Source organism: Embiotoca jacksoni, unplaced genomic scaffold (assembly GCF_022577435.1).
Source record: "Embiotoca jacksoni isolate LCO1_2020_lvr unplaced genomic scaffold, fEmbJac1.0.p SCAF_10, whole genome shotgun sequence".
NCBI classification, from domain to species: Eukaryota; Metazoa; Chordata; class Actinopteri; family Embiotocidae; genus Embiotoca; species Embiotoca jacksoni.
Window position 1 is genome coordinate 9,487,156 of NW_027185230.1, and position 16,339 is coordinate 9,503,494.

Genomic DNA, 16,339 nt, shown 5'->3' on the forward strand with positions numbered 1-16,339 from the left:
ATCAGAAACCCTGAAGGAAACCCTTCTCGTTCATCTCCTGATCCTCCTGCTGGTTCACGCTGAAGTGAACTTCATCTCATGTTCTTTGGTAAACACTGACCTCTTCTGGTGACCAGCTGGTAGCGGAAAACCAATGAAAACACTTTTAATACACAAACAGCACCGACTTCTGTTGTCTGGTGGTTTATAGGCAGAACAAAGAGAAGCCAGGAAACACGTAGAGAAGAAGACTTTTATTCAGTGTTAATACAATAAATATACAAAACGCAAACTACTCAACATGCGACTGGAGGTGGAACCAGAGTGCATCTTTACAATGACACCGAAACTCAGAGCGAACAGCCAACCGCTTTTAAATCGTACAAAATATACAAACATCATTTCATATTCTGCCTCATTAATTTCATTACGAGTTCATTATTAGAGATGCGTTTGAATTAGGTTTTAATTTTCAGTGTGTTTCTACCAGCTTGAAGCCCGTCGACGGTACGGCACACAGTTCACTTTGCATCGCAGTCAAACACTTCTCTCGCTTTCATCATGTTTGTCTTCATCAAGTCCAGAAACACCAGCATGAATCTTTTCAGGAATAATCTCCTGGTGTTTTGTACGTCACTGAACTGAGACATTAACATGTACCATAATGAATAAAGCCGGGATGAAGTTTAAAAAAAAAAAAAAAAAAAGGAGGGAGAGAAACACAATGTATGATGCAGAAAGCCTCAACAGATAGAAAATTATATCTCCAGAAAGTCGAGACAAACAGATTCAGATGTAAAGGCCCAGAACTTCTATTTACACTCCAACCAATCAACATACAGGATGTAGAAAAGACATTCAAGGCAGCTGAAACCCACTGGAATATTTGATGATGTTAGATTTGATCGCAAATGAAAGAGAGGAGGAAGAGATTGTTGTTCTGCTGGACTTCAGTGATCGTCAACCCACATTTCTAAAATCAGGAATCAGCAAGCGGTTATCACATTACATCATCTTTTAGAGTAATTTCTTATTGCAGTATACTGATTGAACACCAGGGGGCCAGTCTGTGTCTGATTATGTACAATCTGATATAATATTAACCCTCAACATGCAGGTGAAAAGAATCCTGAGTAAAGCTGAGGTAAATCTGCGGCACTGCGAAGAGCCGGAGACGATTTCCACGTTCCTCTTCAGAAGGTAGAAACATGCAGCTGGATGTTCAGAGTAGTGGATTCATTCATGGACGTCTTGTAGAGGAGAGGCTCTGTGTGAAAGCTGAACTCAGCTGCATGTAGGAGTTAAAAGCATCTGATGAGCAGGAAGGCGTGAGGCCATCTTCATAAATATCAATCCTTCCATAGAAACAGTCAAAAATAACTAATGTCCAGATTTAAAGTGCAACACATGGATATGTGGATCGATACAGGCAAAAGATTTCAAGCAAATAAGTACTTGAGAGAAAACTTCAAAGTGACGCTCCACTGAAAATCTGAATATGTGGAGCATGAAACATGACTGAAGGCAGTAGAGGAGGTGAGACGTTTAGTAGCTGATGGAGAACGATGGATTCAGTTCAGTTTGTCTAAATACAACTGTTTTGTTTTTTTTTGTTTTTTTTTTAACGGTGAAACATGGTCAGAAAACTATATTTCTCATCATGTCGGCTAAAGGCACCACCTCTCGCAAGTGAAAGGACATCGTCCTCTGGGACAGTTGGCCAACTAACGGATTGGTCAACTGACAAGGAAAATAATTAGAAATTAAGCACTTAAGACAAAGTACAGCTGAGGCTGATGGGAATTTGTTGATGCAGATGATGTTGCTAAATGAAAAGTTAAAGGATCAAAGTGATTAAAAATTCATCCTATGGGGACAAACTTCGTGTGTACCAAATTTGAAGACAAGTCCGGCTGATATTTGTTTAAACAATTCACCAAAGGAGTCTCGTGGCGGCGCTAGAGGAAAAGTCAGAAAGGTCTACGAACTCAGTACGATGCATCATCTGGAAACTTTGAACATACGCACAAATTAACTAAACAATTCCTCAGTGGAACAAAGACCGACGGCGCCCTCTGTAGGAGCACGCTGGTAGCATTAATAACACTTGCTGGTATCAGCTTCTGAAAAGTTGGGACCGTTTTTTGTTTTTTTCTGTCTTTCATCATTTTAAGATGAAGATTTTTATAGTTTTGGACTGAACATTGTGAAAACAGTGAATCTAATGCGCAGCCCTCCGGTCTCCATCAGAGAGTTCGATACCTGAACACATCAGATTCTGGGTGAAGCATCACTTTAAGGAAGTTAAGACTTCACACTTTGTAAAATCCAATTCAGAGGAAAGCAACAAGCAGAAGGCAAAGCAGTGAACTGGAATGCACAGCATTCATCTTTAGCAGTACCCAGTCCCTCCACCAGGGGTCAGCAGTGTTAACGAAGGCTGCTGCAGGAGCTTCAACTGAAAGCACTCGATCCAATTAAATGAATGTAAAATGATAGTAGTGATTAGGTTGCTGAATCAAACAGGAAGTTAACATCAGAGACTCGGCTACATCAGGATCCGTCCCCGCAGGACGGACGGGCCTCGAGGCGGCGACCACGTTTAAAAAGGCACACAAACATTCATGGTACTTGGCCACACACATGCACACAAACCCACACAGAGAATAAAGTGGAGCACGCTGGGTGAAGAGTGCAGCGTCAGCGTAGGCGTCCCAGAAAGCACTCTGCTGCTGGGGGGGGGGGGGGGGGGGGGGGTCGGTCTGAAGGTTCTCACATCACAGATCAGCTGACTGGATGGTCAGCTGCAGCACTGTCAACAGGCTGGGGGAAAGGGGGCGTTCATGAGTTCACACAGGACAGCTGGAGGTGGAGGTGCAGAGGAGGGGGGAGGAGGGGTGTGGACGGAGAGAGGAGCTCTCTGGACCAATCAGATCTGCTCCTTGAAGGCTCCTGTGGCGGCCTGGGAGGCGGCGTTGGCGGCCGCCGTCTGCACCGTCTTGTTGGCCATGACGCCGGTGGCGAACTCCTGCTGGGCCTTCTGGAAGCTGGCTCCGGTGGTCCGGTACATGCCGTGGACCTGGGGGGGCGGGGGACAAGGGGGAGGGAGGGGGGGTGTTAGGATGGAGCAGCTGGGACTGAAACTCTTAATGAAATATTTGTATGTTTTGTACCTTTTTGAACATGATGAGGGACATGACAGCCAGCGAGGTGAAGAGAGCAGCGATCAAAATCATGATGATGCCCACTGGGATGCTCTTGTTCAGGCCAGTCAGAGCCGAGATCCACCCACTGGAGACCAGACAACCGTCAGTTACCAAGCAAAGATGACAGTGAACTCATCACTGTAACCAGTCACATCTGATTCCTCTGAACCCCTCTGAACGGCATCGCGAGATTTATTTATCACAGAAATATAAGACAGCAGCACGTGTCTCCCCCGTCGGCGTCTCACCTGGTGCCCCAGCTGGTCAGGCCGATGCACTGGATCACATAGATGCCAAACTGACAGATGTACACGAAGAAGAAGACGAAGAAGCGGAACGAGCTGTCGCTCCTGCAGAGAGACGATAAACAGGAAGTGAAGAACAGAAGCAGCAGAGCGTCGTTCTCCGACACGTGTTGCGTCGCGTCGTTTACCTGAACGCTCCGTACAGCGGCCGGTACCAACACACGAAGGAGCACGGCGTGAAGAGCAGGAACCACAGGATGGACAGCCCGAAGTCCGTCCCACGGGACGTGTCCACGCAGAACCAGGCCAGGCAGCCCACCATGTTGGCCAGCAGCGTCCCCGTGTGGACTGGACAGAGGAGACATGGACAGAGAACATGCAGGTTAGAAGTGGGACAGCAGCAGTGTCCAGTGTCCCCGTGTGGACTGAACAGAGAGGAACGGGACAGTTGAGGCTGAATAACGGCTGAGACAGCAGTGTCCTACGTCCCGTGTCCCGCCGGTCCAACACAAAGTGGAGGAAATACGGACGCTTAATATTTCAACACGGAACACAACACACGCTCATTTAATAATTCAACATTCAGCATTAGTCGGTCCTAACTGGTCCTAACTGGTCCTAACAGAGACTGCAGGGTTGGAGGGTGGAGGAGGAACAGTGGAGGGGGAAGATTGGATGGTGGATGGTGGAGGTTGAAAGGTGGAGGGTGATGGGTGGAGGGTGGAGGCTGGATGGTGGAGGGGGAAGATTGGATAGTGGATGGTGGAGGTTGGAGGGTGGAGGGTGATGGGTGGAGGGTGGAGGTTAGATGGTGGAGGGGGAAGGTTGGATGGACTGTGTTTGATTTTACACGTCGGTGTGAAATATGGCAGGAGTCTGATGGAGAGACGTTGGTGCTGAACTCAGGATCCAAAAGATCCAGTTAGAAACTGTTAGCAGCAGGAACAAAGATCTTAAACGGACAGAAGCAGCAGAGGATCCAGAACTTCTCAATGAAACACTTATAATGAGAATACAAGAAGCACAGCTGGATGACGAGCGGAGAAAACATCAGAATGAAACAGTGAAAATGATCTACAGGGACGTATGAATGAAGAAAGCAGATGTATTTCTCTACGCGGTTTGTTTCTATGTTCCCGACAGCGATGTGTTGCAGATCTTTAACGACTAAAGCTACGGACGAAGTAGAAAAGATCCAGTTTGTGGTATTTGTTGGACATTAAATGTGAAATAACAAAAACCTCCGAGCCTGAAGTTTAAACTGATCATCTGACTGAGTCCTTCACCGACCACATGACTCTCCACAAGCAGCAGTCATGTGGACCCTGAATACACACACACACACACACACACACACACACACACACACACACACACACACACACACACACACACACACACACACACACACACACACTGGGTTTAAGACTCACACATCCAGAGGTAGTACATGATCTTCACCGTCTTCTGGAACTCAACAGGAATATCCACCGTGATGTCGTGGTAGAAACACGGACCCATGGGGGACTTCTCTGGGAGGGGAGGCCAGTTGTTCTTCCTGCCTGCAACCACAAAATCAACATAAAAAAAATATTAAAACACGAGTTCATGTTTCACTCGCTGACAAAACAACTGAAGTACAGTCATTCATTGTTTCCTGTGACCCACAACAGGTTGTCTCTGAAATATTCTGCAGATGTTTTGTACAAAATGTGGTTTAAAACAGAAACGTTTTAAAAGGAATTGTTTGTGTATTTTGGGGAATTAGCTTCTTTTCTTTAACTTAAATTTGTACACGTGTGTTTGTGGGCAGATTAAACAGGTTGTGTGTTCATTTGTAAAAATCAGAGGTGGCTGGATTTTCTCCCCTAACAGAGTCAGGCTAGCGGTTTCCATCTGTTTCCAGTCTTTATGCTTTATGACTCTTGTTAACGCTCAACAACAGTGAAACCTGCCCTTTAAATTCTGATCAATATGAGTCATTAAATGTGAACCAGCTGAGACACAACTCATGGTTCTGGTTCTGGTTCTGGTTCTGACCTCCTAAAGCACTCAGTGACTGCATCTCTCTCTCCCTCCGGTCCAGCTCGGCAGCCTTCCTCTCCAGCTCCTCCTGCCTCCTCAGCAGCTCAGAGGCCGCTCGAGACTGCTCCTGTGTACACACACACACACACACACACACACACACACACACACACACACACAGAGAGAGAGATCATAAAGAGCGTTGCGGTCGTCTCTCTCTCTTTTTTTTATTTTTTTTTTTTATCGCAGTAATAATGTTGTTTGTTCTGTTGTAATAAATCCTGTTTATGCTCCATAAAACCAGCGAATATGTTTTCTGAAGACCCGACTTCGGTCGGTCGTACCTGCGCCTGAGGCTGCGAGTAGGCCGGCGGCTCCTCGGTGGGCTTCATGATGGCCGGCTGAGTGTTGACGTTGGGGCCTGCGGTCTTCGGGGCCATCCCCGCAGGCGTCTATTAAAGGAAGCGCACGCACATTTATGATCATCACGGCTCAGAGAGACTGAGAACACTGAGACGATTTATAAACTCACACATCACCAACAGTGAGGTAGAAAGTTACTTCACTCAGAAATGTAAATCCATCTTTTGATCAGGATCGTAACAGGAGAAAAGAACTGTAACTGAAACAGTTTGAGTTCTGCTGCTCCACAGTTAAATCTGCTGGACTGACTGTAGAAGATAAAAACTAAATGAAGTATACTGCGACTACTTCTTGCAATAAAATCAGACAAAAGTTAACTGAGAGTTTTAATTCATCAGCAACCACGTTGGCACTTAATTAAAAAAATAAATAAACCAACCATCAATGTGACATTTATAAGCATACAAACTTTGCTCTAAATGTTTTGGGGAACCTGAAAACATAAAGAATCTGTCCACAGAGATATTCACTAAACCTGGACCGTTTCATTTTTCACCACTTCCTCATTTTTGCATGATGAGTGCCATGAATATAATAGTGTAAATCTCTTTAATGATAAGGAAGGCTAATGACACAACTTTAAATCAATGCACCTGATTTTCACATCGACAGGTGACAGTCTGAAAAATAAAGATCACACTGAGTCCGGTCGATCCTCTGAAAGCTTTAGGTTGGTTTAAATATCTCTGAACTCACTTCCACTGGGATGTAGAGTCAACGATGAAGAGTCAGAGACGAAGAGTTAAAGATGAAGAGTCAGAGACGAAGAGTCAGAGATGAAGAGTCAAAGACGAAGAGTCAGAGATGAAGAGTCAGAGACGAAGAGTCAAAGACGAAGAGTCAGAGATGAAGAGTCAGAGACGAAGAATCAAAGACGAAGAGTCAGAGATGAAGAGTCAGAGACGAAGAGTCAGAGACGAAGCGTAAAGTACTCACAGATTTTCCGTCTGTGAAGGGATTGTACTCCTCCAACCCTGCAGGAGCCGCCTGTCTCACTTGTGTCACTGATGGATCCTGGAATAGAAAGAAAAGTGTCACATTCATCCATAAAACATGAAATCTGTTTGGAGAAAAGCAGCGCTCATATTTTCGTTGTTCAACCAAAGACAGCAGCAGAAATCTGTGTTCACAGTGAAAACCCTCCATTATTCTGCCGCATCGCGGCCAAACAGCTCTCCTTATTCAAAACACAACCAGCCTATAATTCAGTCCTGGCAAGATGGGATGATTCCAATAATTTCCACAGGAAGACGAAGGCTATAAATAACCACGTCGGTGAGTTTCAGGGGGCGAAACGCTGCTGGCTGCTGAAGACAGAAATAAAAAAAAAAAGAGACTCAAAAAACTGCTGAAACCCTCGTCGATCCTTTTGAAACACGAGCACATCCTTAAAACATCCCCGTTGACCAAGAGCCGTGAACTGAGACCGTTTCACTGTATGAACACAAAAATTTGAGAATAAAATAGGTACATAAAGCCAGCGTTAACGATGAAACCCGAGAGTTACCGTGTCTCCTACCGCCGCTACAACACAAGAGGACCTATTTTTCTGCCTTCTTTTGCATGTAAGCCCTCTGCTACGCTTCATTTTCATGCCTTTCCGTGTACAATAATCTCACCATCAGCTGCCGTCAGTCGCGCTCTGCTTTCATTCAAACTGCTGCTGCAGATTAACATCCGCTCTGCGTATTCCTCCACAGTTACCCCGTCTGCAGCCCTCTCACAGTCTCTACCACTCTGACATGGACAGGAGCATCACACACACACACGCATGCACACACACACGCACACGCACACGCACACGCACACAACCTGTCACCAGACCAGGGTCATGAATATTTCAGCTTATGTTGTGTTTAAACTTTAATTCGGCCCTACAGTGCACAAACACACATTTCACCCCGAAGTTTTCATCTGAAATCTGCAGAAATAAAAAAAAACAAAAACAAAAAAAAAACAGACGATCAGCTGTCGGACATCGATCCGAGTGTCAACTCATTTCATGGATTCGTGGAATAACAACCCACGACCTGATGGAAACGCAGAAACCAGACAAGGTGTTGTTGTGCGGGAGGAAGGCGCGCAAACCTACACAAACTGCTCTTTTTTTAATCAGAAGATTTGAACGGTTGAAAAGCAGCAGGGGTCCGCGCTCTCGAGACGTTCGTCGCGCGATTCATCCTCGCAGACTTTCCACCGCGATATCTGAACCTCCTGTATTCAGCCCACTCCCGGAGAAATAGGGACAAGCCAGACCCAACGGTGCGATCATGACTGGGAGTGATGGGAGGTCAATCAGGAGGGGAGCCGGCGGGGATCGGAGCGCCACATGTCGGCCGTGACGGCACCATATGATTTCATGAAGTATTGACGATGGCTCAGAGAAGGAACAGAGCTCCATCTACCCTCGGGACGAAAACCGAGCGAGCCAGCGAGCGGCAGGACGGCCCGTCAGTATGTTAATGAAGGCCGTGAATAATTCACTGCTCCTGCGTCGGTACGGTCAAACTGTGGCGTCAGCGTCCTCCCGTCACACACCGGGGATCCTGCAGTAGAACACAGCCGCTCACGTGGGGGAAGGTTGTATTGGAGCCATTTCATCATTTATCGTTTAAAAAAAACAAAAAACCTCATGTGCTGCCGACAGCTTCTTCTATTACTCGCAAAGAATTCATCAGAATATTTGAATCCTTTTTAAAAGCAAAAATCGAAATATTCTCTGGTTTCTTCTTCTTAAATGGGAAGATTTTCTGCTTTTCTTTGACAAACGTGACAAGGAATGAAACATATTTCGATTTTAGACCAAACTAGCAAACCGAAAACGTTGCTGTCTCCTGTCAGAACCTCTGAATGCTGTTTTTTTTTTTTATTCAATTAATTGATCAAATAATCTGCAGGTAAATAACGAGAGTAATAGTTAGTTGGAGCATCAGTAATATCTTTAGATAATCAATATTTTCTTTCATTTTCTTCATAATTCTTCTTCATAACCCATAAATGTTGTAAATGTAAGAAAATGGTGAAAAGTCGTTGTTTTGTTGGATCAACAGCCCAAAAAATTTAAGATATTCCTTAAAAAAATATGAGACGACCTAGAAAACCAGCTCATAATCCCGTTTAAGTAGCTGTAATCGGATTTTAATGACATCGCTGCTCGAAAAACTCTTTTAATGATTAAGCAGTTTCCACAACTGTTGGAGATTATTTGCTAATGTTTCTGTGTGCATGTTTACTAAAGCTGACATGATAAGAGAACACGTGATCTAATGCATAATTTCACTATGACAAGACACACGCCTCGATGAAGGAAACGTGACGAAGGAAACGCGACGAAGGAAACACGCGATGAAGGAAACACGATCAAGGAAACGCGACGAAGGAAACGCGACGAAGGAAACACGCGTTGAAGGAAACACGGTCAAGGAAACACGAGGAAGGAAACGCGATGAAGGAAACGTGATGAAGGAAACGCGACGAAGGAAACACGCGATGAAGGAAACACGACACGAAGCAAACACAACGAAGGAAACACGCGATGAAGGAAACACGACGAAGGAAACACACGATGAAGGAAACACGACACGAAGCAAACACAACGAAGGAAACATGCGATGAAGGAAACACGACGAAGGAAACATGACACAAAGGAAACACGATGAATGAAACACAAGGAAAGAAACACGAGGAAGGAAACGCGACGAAGGAAACGCGACGAAGGAAACGCGACGAAGGAAACACGACGAAGGAAACGCGATGAAGGAAACACGAGGAAGGAAACACGCGATGAAGGAAACACGAGGAAGGAAACACGCGATGAAGGAAACACGCCGAAGGAAACACGCCATGAAGGAGGGACTGGAAAAATGTACTACCAGAATATGTTTACTTTTCTGTTTTTAAGAATCCCAGATTACAATCACATGATCATTGTATTTCTAGACAGAGTTAAACCTGACAGGTAGACTTAAACCTGATAAATTGAGTTGAACCTGACACGTAGAGTTAAACCTGACAAGTAGAGTTAAGCCTGACAGGCAAAGTTAAACCTGACAGGCAGAGTTAAACCTAATGGGTAGAGTTAAACCTGACACATAGAGTTAAACCTGACAGGCAGAGTTAAACCTGATAAGTAGAGTTAAACCTGACAGGTAGAGTTAAGCCTGACAAGTAGAGTTCAACCTGACAAGTAGAGTTAAACCTGAAAGGCAGAGTTCAACCTGACAAGTAGAGTTAAACCTGAAAGGCAGAGTTAAACCTGATAAGTAGAGTTAAACCTGATACACAGAGTTAAACCTGACAGGTAGACTTAAACCTGACAAGTAGAGTTAAACCTGAAAGGCAGAGTTAAACCTGATACATAGAGTTAAGCCTGACAAGTAGAGTTCAACCTGACAAGCAGAGTTAAACCTGAAAGGCAGAGTTAAACCTGATACATAGAGTTAAACCTGACAGGTAGACTTAAACCTGATAAGTAGAGTTAAACCTGACAGGTAGACTTAAACCTGATAAGTAGAGTTAAACCTGACAGGTAGGCCCTGAGGTATTTCAACCCAACACAGCCCACCTGCTGCAGTATGAATCCGGGCTAGCACCTGCTGTATCACTGGGAGGCTAACACAAGCCATAAAGCGAGCTCAGATTATTACCTGGTATGTTAGCATGTTATGTCACTGCTGTCAGTCAAACTGTGCCAACGTGGAGTGACAGTGCAGCTAAAAGAAAAAAAAAATCTGCCTCAACTGAATAAAACACGTGCGGCAGCCTCCTCACAGCGGCTTTCACCCCCCACCGAGCAGCGACAGACTTTTCGGGCCAAGTGACGACAAACCTGTTATTAATGTGGAATAATGCAGTAGCTAATGTGGCTACCGGAAGTAGCTGGCGTTACCTGAAACGGGCTGCTGAGCTCCGGGTCCGCGAACGGGTTGCTGTCGAAATCGGACATGCTCTCTCGAGAGGACGACTTCCGTCGGTTCCCGTTAAGTGTCTCCGAGCTGAATAAATAGAACCAATTAGAGACGGACTCTTCTAAAGGCGGCCCGAGGAGATGACACGGTCCGAGGAGAAGTCAAGTATTAACTGTCCAGGGATACTGTCCAGCTGGAGGATTGGTCACCAACAGCGAATCAGATGCGACATAACGACACGTCAGGCGGAAGTAGGAATACGTCAGCACGTACGTAAGAAAAAAAGAAAAAAAAAGAATACATTTTGTTTTTGTTTTTGTTGTCTCAACATATGAACAATTTAATGCAATAGACATGTGAGAACAACAATAAATAAGTAAATAAAAAATAACCATGTAAAAAAACAAAAAAAACGTTCAAAAAGGAATATTTTAATCAAACACAAATTATTTTTGTTGTTGTTGTTGTTGTTGTTGTCTCAACATATGAACAATTTAATGCAATAGACATGTGAGAACAACAATAAATAAGTAAATAAAAAATAACAGCATGTAAAAAAAAACCAAAAAACGTTCAAAAAGGAATATTTTAATCAAACACAAATTATTACAAAATAAACATAATTTTAACCTTTTTCTCAATTCAAAACGTGTCTCAGAGGTTAAACATTTACATTTAAAATTGTTGACGTTTCTATCTTTTATCTTATTTCTATCTTATTTTAGCCTCCGTAACATGAGGCTATAATAAAGACGTTTTTACTCTTGACGGGTGTTTTATACATGTTCACTACATGAAATGTTATGTTCTGTAAAGAAATATGTGAAAAGAATAGAAGAATATGAGCCAGAGAGTCTGTTCTGGTTGTTGTGGATCTATGTTCGATCCGCAGCCGAACCTGTCATGTGACTCCAACTTGTCCAGCTCACACTTCCGCTTCTGCGTGTAAAAAAGTTGGGTGAAATCTGGCAGAAGTTTGGTCTCTGCAGGAACTTGAAGTGCCGCGTTACGTGAACACGTCGTCGGATTTATGAACAGTTTGTAGATTGAAAAGAGAAGCAGAGTCAGTTTTCTCGGCGGAAACTTGTTTGAGGAGCCGAGCAATGTCGACGGGAACTTTGTACAACGACCAAGGAGGAGCGGAGGCAGCGGTTGAAGCGGGGCAGGAGAGCACCCCGACCACCTCCGGCACTGGAGCTGCGTTTGGACTTTTCAGCGCCGACTTTAAAAAGTAAGTGAGCTGAGCGCGGGTTCCGTCCTCCGTCACTGGGGTCCATTTAGGTTTAAGTACGCCGGTTTAATTGGACTTAATGCGGCTAACACGCCGACCTGAAAAGAGGCCAGCATCCACACGGCAGGCGGTGATGGCGACTGACGGTTAGCGGTGTGAGGTAGTGACCACTATCAGACTTATTATTATTATTATTATTATTATTATTATTAAGAGACTTTAAATATCAACCGTTATATTAAAACTCAATCCTGTGTGTCACCGTCTACTCTTCGGGATGAAGCTGCTGTGTACACGCAGGGGCGGGTTGGCAGGAAATGGACACCTGGGCAGGGACATTATAGAGGCGCCCATCTGTCCAACAGAGACACAGACCTATCAATGGGCCCCATCTGAGACACATGACCACAACTGTCATGAATATATTCTTCATCGCTTTGTGGTTGTTGTGCATCGTGTTCAGGATGTTTTGCTTCTCTCGGTGGTCTATGGACACTTTGTGCACCGTCTTATGTCGATTTGCAATCATTTAGTGTTTTTGTGGTCAGTTTGCATCTTATTCAGGTTTTTTTATTTTTTTTTTTTTCATCTTCTGGTGGTCTTTTCCTCTGTGTTTGCAGTCATTTTGTCACATTTGGAGTCTCTTTGTGGGTTTTTTTGTATTTATTTATGATCGGATGTTGTAGAGAAGTCCTCTACTGTTGGACCGATGTTGTAGAGAAGTCCTCTACTGTTGGACCGATGTTGTAGAGAAGTCCTCTACTGTTGGACCGATGTTGTAGAGAAGTCGTCCTCTAGTGTTGGACGGATGTTGTAGAGAAGTCCTCTACTGTTGGACGGATGTTGTAGAGAAGTCCTCTACTGTTGGACGGATGTTGTAGAGAAGTCCTCGAGTGTTGGATGGATGCTGTAGATAAGTCCTCTACTGTTGGACCGATGTTGTAGAGAAGTCCTCTACTGTTGGACCGATGTTGTAGAGAAGTCGTCCTCTAGTGTTGGACCGATGTTGTAGAGAAGTCGTCCTCTAGTGTTGGACGGATGTTGTAGAGAAGTCCTCTACTGTTGGACGGATGTTGTAGAGAAGTCCTCTACTGTTGGACGGATGTTGTAGAGAAGTCCTCTACTGTTGGACGGATGTTGTAGAGAAGTCCTCTAGTGTTGGACCGATGTTGTAGAGAAGTCCTCTAGTGTTGGACGGATGTTGTAGAGAAGTCCTCTACTGTTGGACGGATGTTGTAGAGAAGTCCTCTACTGTTGGACGGATGTTGTAGAGAAGTCCTCGAGTGTTGGATGGATGGTGTAGATAAGTCCTCTACTGTTGGACCGATGTTGTAGAGAAGTCCTCTACTGTTGGACCGATGTTGTAGAGAAGTCGTCCTCTAGTGTTGGACGGATGTTGTAGAGAAGTCCTCTACTGTTGGACGGATGTTGTAGAGAAGTCCTCTACTGTTGGACGGATGTTGTAGAGAAGTCCTCGAGTGTTGGATGGATGCTGTAGATAAGTCCTCTACTGTTGGACCGATGTTGTAGAGAAGTCCTCTACTGTTGGACCGATGTTGTAGAGAAGTCGTCCTCTAGTGTTGGACGGATGTTGTAGAGAAGTCCTCTACTGTTGGACGGATGTTGTAGAGAAGTCCTCTACTGTTGGACGGATGTTGTAGAGAAGTCCTCGAGTGTTGGATGGATGCTGTAGATAAGTCCTCTACTGTTGGACCGATGTTGTAGAGAAGTCCTCTACTGTTGGACCGATGTTGTAGAGAAGTCGTCCTCTAGTGTTGGACGGATGTTGTAGAGAAGTCCTCTACTGTTGGACGGATGTTGTAGAGAAGTCCTCTACTGTTGGACGGATGTTGTAGAGAAGTCCTCTAGTGTTGGACCGATGTTGTAGAGAAGTCCTCTAGTGTTGGACCGATGTTGTAGAGAAGTCCTCTAGTGTTGGACAGATGTTGTAGAGAAGTCCTCTACTGTTGGACGGATGTTGTAGAGAAGTCCTCTAGTGTTGGACGGATGTTGTAGAGAAGTCCTCTAGTGTTGGACGGATGTTGTAGAGAAGTCCTCTAGTGTTGGACCGATGTTGTAGAGAAGTCCTCTAGTGTTGGACCGATGTTGTAGAGAAGTCCTCTAGTGTTGGACAGATGTTGTAGAGAAGTCCTCTACTGTTGGACGGATGTTGTAGAGAAGTCCTCTAGTGTTGGACGGATGTTGTAGAGAAGTCCTCTAGTGTTGGACGGATGTTGTAGAGAAGTCCTCTGGTGTTGGACAGATGTTGTAGAGAAGTCCAGCTGTGGGCAGCCTGCGCTTTGAGCTTCTTACTGATTTGTTGTAAGAAAGTGTAGCATCTTCCTTTTTTACATTTATTTAAAATTTTTCAGGTCATATTTCTGTAGAACATATTAAGGTTTAATTCACCTGTTAAACCCACTGACACCTGCCTTCGTGAATCATTATCAATATGATGTTTCCACAACACCCTGTAATGTTATCATGTCTATCTGTGGTCAGATGCCCAAAAGAAAATAATAAATATATAAATCCTCTTTAAATCGGTAGCTTCAGCATGTTGAAGTCCTCTTATGTTTAATCTTTAGTGTAAAATGAATCCTGTATTACGTCTTTAAATGAAGTGACAGAGACCTGATTATCAGTGATGTTCAAGGATCTACTGCGAAAAGCAACATGCAGATTTCCACTTGTGACCAGTGGGCGTGTGAATTATTATTCATGGTAATATGGGGATAATTTTTAGTATGATTAAAAAAAAAATTCATGTCTTAGTAATGGCAATATCTGAACAACAAACATGGATGAAAGCACCTATATTTTATACAGAATCTGAGTTACTGTTGTTTTAAAGAAGTGAGGGAAAACTTATGTTTAGTTTTGTCTGAATATTTTACTTTAATGCTGACATATTAACTATAACACTTATTTTGTTTCATTTTTATGTTCTTGAAATTAAAGATAAATTATTTTTTAGGACTTTGCCATATGAAGAATATTGTTATTTTAGGGCCTAATTGCCCTCCTCATTGTGACCAATGCTGTTCAGAAGAGATTTTTTTTTTTTTAGTGTGATTGTAGGATTAAACTTTGTTTGTCTGGACTCGGACGTTCGTGTTAAACACTTTTTTATTTATAAATGCAACAAGGCATTGACTTCATAGGAACATGAAATATGTGCAGTGTTGGAGTTTAGCTGTATTCCACCAGTTTGAGCTACTGGAATTAAGACATGACATTTTGTAGTCCAGATTAGTTTGTGATTATTACCTGCAGGTTTCCAGATCTCTTTGAGAAATTTTTTTCTCTACTTTTAGTACCTTATAAGAATCACAGAGTCGTCTTCTACTGCAGCTTGTTGAACCACCAGCATGTAAAACTGAAAATGAGCCATCATATTGTGGTCATGTGTTTTCAGTTGCAGCTGAGAAACCAGCCACTAGAGGGCAGCCAACCACCAGTTTGTAACTGTGCACGCTGCGATTTCTTGTAAAATCAATGATGATGCATCTTAGCTGCTCGGATTTAATGGTGTCTGAGTGAAGCTGCACACAGCAGCAGGTCTTCAGGTGGAGACAGAACCACAGGGTTTCACATCCCAGCAGCTCAGCCAGTTCTTCAGCCTCATATTCAACATACATAGAAATCTGTAGATTTTTACTTTGTGTTAAACTTCAGCATCTGATTTACTCTCAAACATCTTCTGCAGCTTTTTCTCTACTCAAACCTCAGATGGAGGTTTTTGTTTTTTTTATGACTGGTAAAGATTTTAATTTGTGTTAAATGTGGCTCTGTGCTAAAACGAACCTTTAAGCCGTCTCGCATGACCCGCTGAGGGAAGGCCAGGTCATATGTTCGACCACCTGAGAGACCAGAAAGGAGCTACAGGGGAATGAATGATGCTTCTTGTCTGTCTGACACAGTTCACAATGCTTCAGTCTGTCCATCCTGAAACACGCCGTGTCAGGACACGTATCTGTATGCCGCCTCAGCAGCATATTTGCTGCATATTTGTGAATTACAGTTCAAAGAGCTCCAGCAGAGGACATATTTAGAGGACATTGTGCTAAAATTAAATTAAGTTGTGTGTTTGTGATTTGAAGTTGTTCCACGTGAAGGACACAGTGACATTCCTGTAACACTGTTTGGTCTGAAAGGCCTCGTCTCACTCGCTGAGAGGAACATGTGACTAATTTATCATCTGGGACCAGAGATGTTTCGCTGCGGCTGAGTTTGGTTGTATGCATTTAGATTGTTTGGTTTTGAACTTGGTGTTCGGTTGAAGTCGTGAGGCTTAATGATGGCCGGTTGGTTAATATTATT

General features: G+C 43.8%; 2 protein-coding genes across 3 annotated transcripts in view; one reads left to right on the plus strand and one right to left on the minus strand.

The window, feature by feature from the left end:
• Positions 1 to 218: 218 nt before the first annotated feature.
• LOC138207550 (secretory carrier-associated membrane protein 1-like) lies at positions 219 to 10,986 on the minus strand. 2 transcript variants are annotated; one of them, XM_069164855.1, is made up of 9 exons: positions 10,767 to 10,986; positions 6,815 to 6,892; positions 5,800 to 5,907; positions 5,471 to 5,582; positions 4,864 to 4,992; positions 3,619 to 3,778; positions 3,434 to 3,535; positions 3,153 to 3,270; positions 219 to 3,058 (listed from the first exon to the last, which is right to left on the minus strand). In XM_069164855.1, exons 1-9 carry the CDS (start codon positions 10,821 to 10,823, stop codon positions 2,909 to 2,911), a joined length of 1,014 nt encoding a protein of 337 aa, XP_069020956.1. In that variant the 5' UTR covers positions 10,824 to 10,986; the 3' UTR covers positions 219 to 2,908. The 2 variants fall into 2 exon arrangements, with proteins under 2 accessions (XP_069020956.1, XP_069020964.1); XM_069164863.1 differs by lacking the exon at positions 10,767 to 10,986 and adding an exon at positions 7,498 to 7,614.
• Positions 10,987 to 11,729: 743 nt separating this feature from the next.
• Positions 11,730 to 16,339, plus strand: part of ap3b1a (adaptor related protein complex 3 subunit beta 1a) — a 50,731-nt gene continuing 46,121 nt past the window's right edge. The window contains exon 1 of the mRNA XM_069164883.1: positions 11,730 to 12,016. Coding sequence (XP_069020984.1) covers positions 11,889 to 12,016 — 128 coding nt within the window. The 5' untranslated portion in view covers positions 11,730 to 11,888. The remainder of the gene's footprint in view (positions 12,017 to 16,339) is intronic.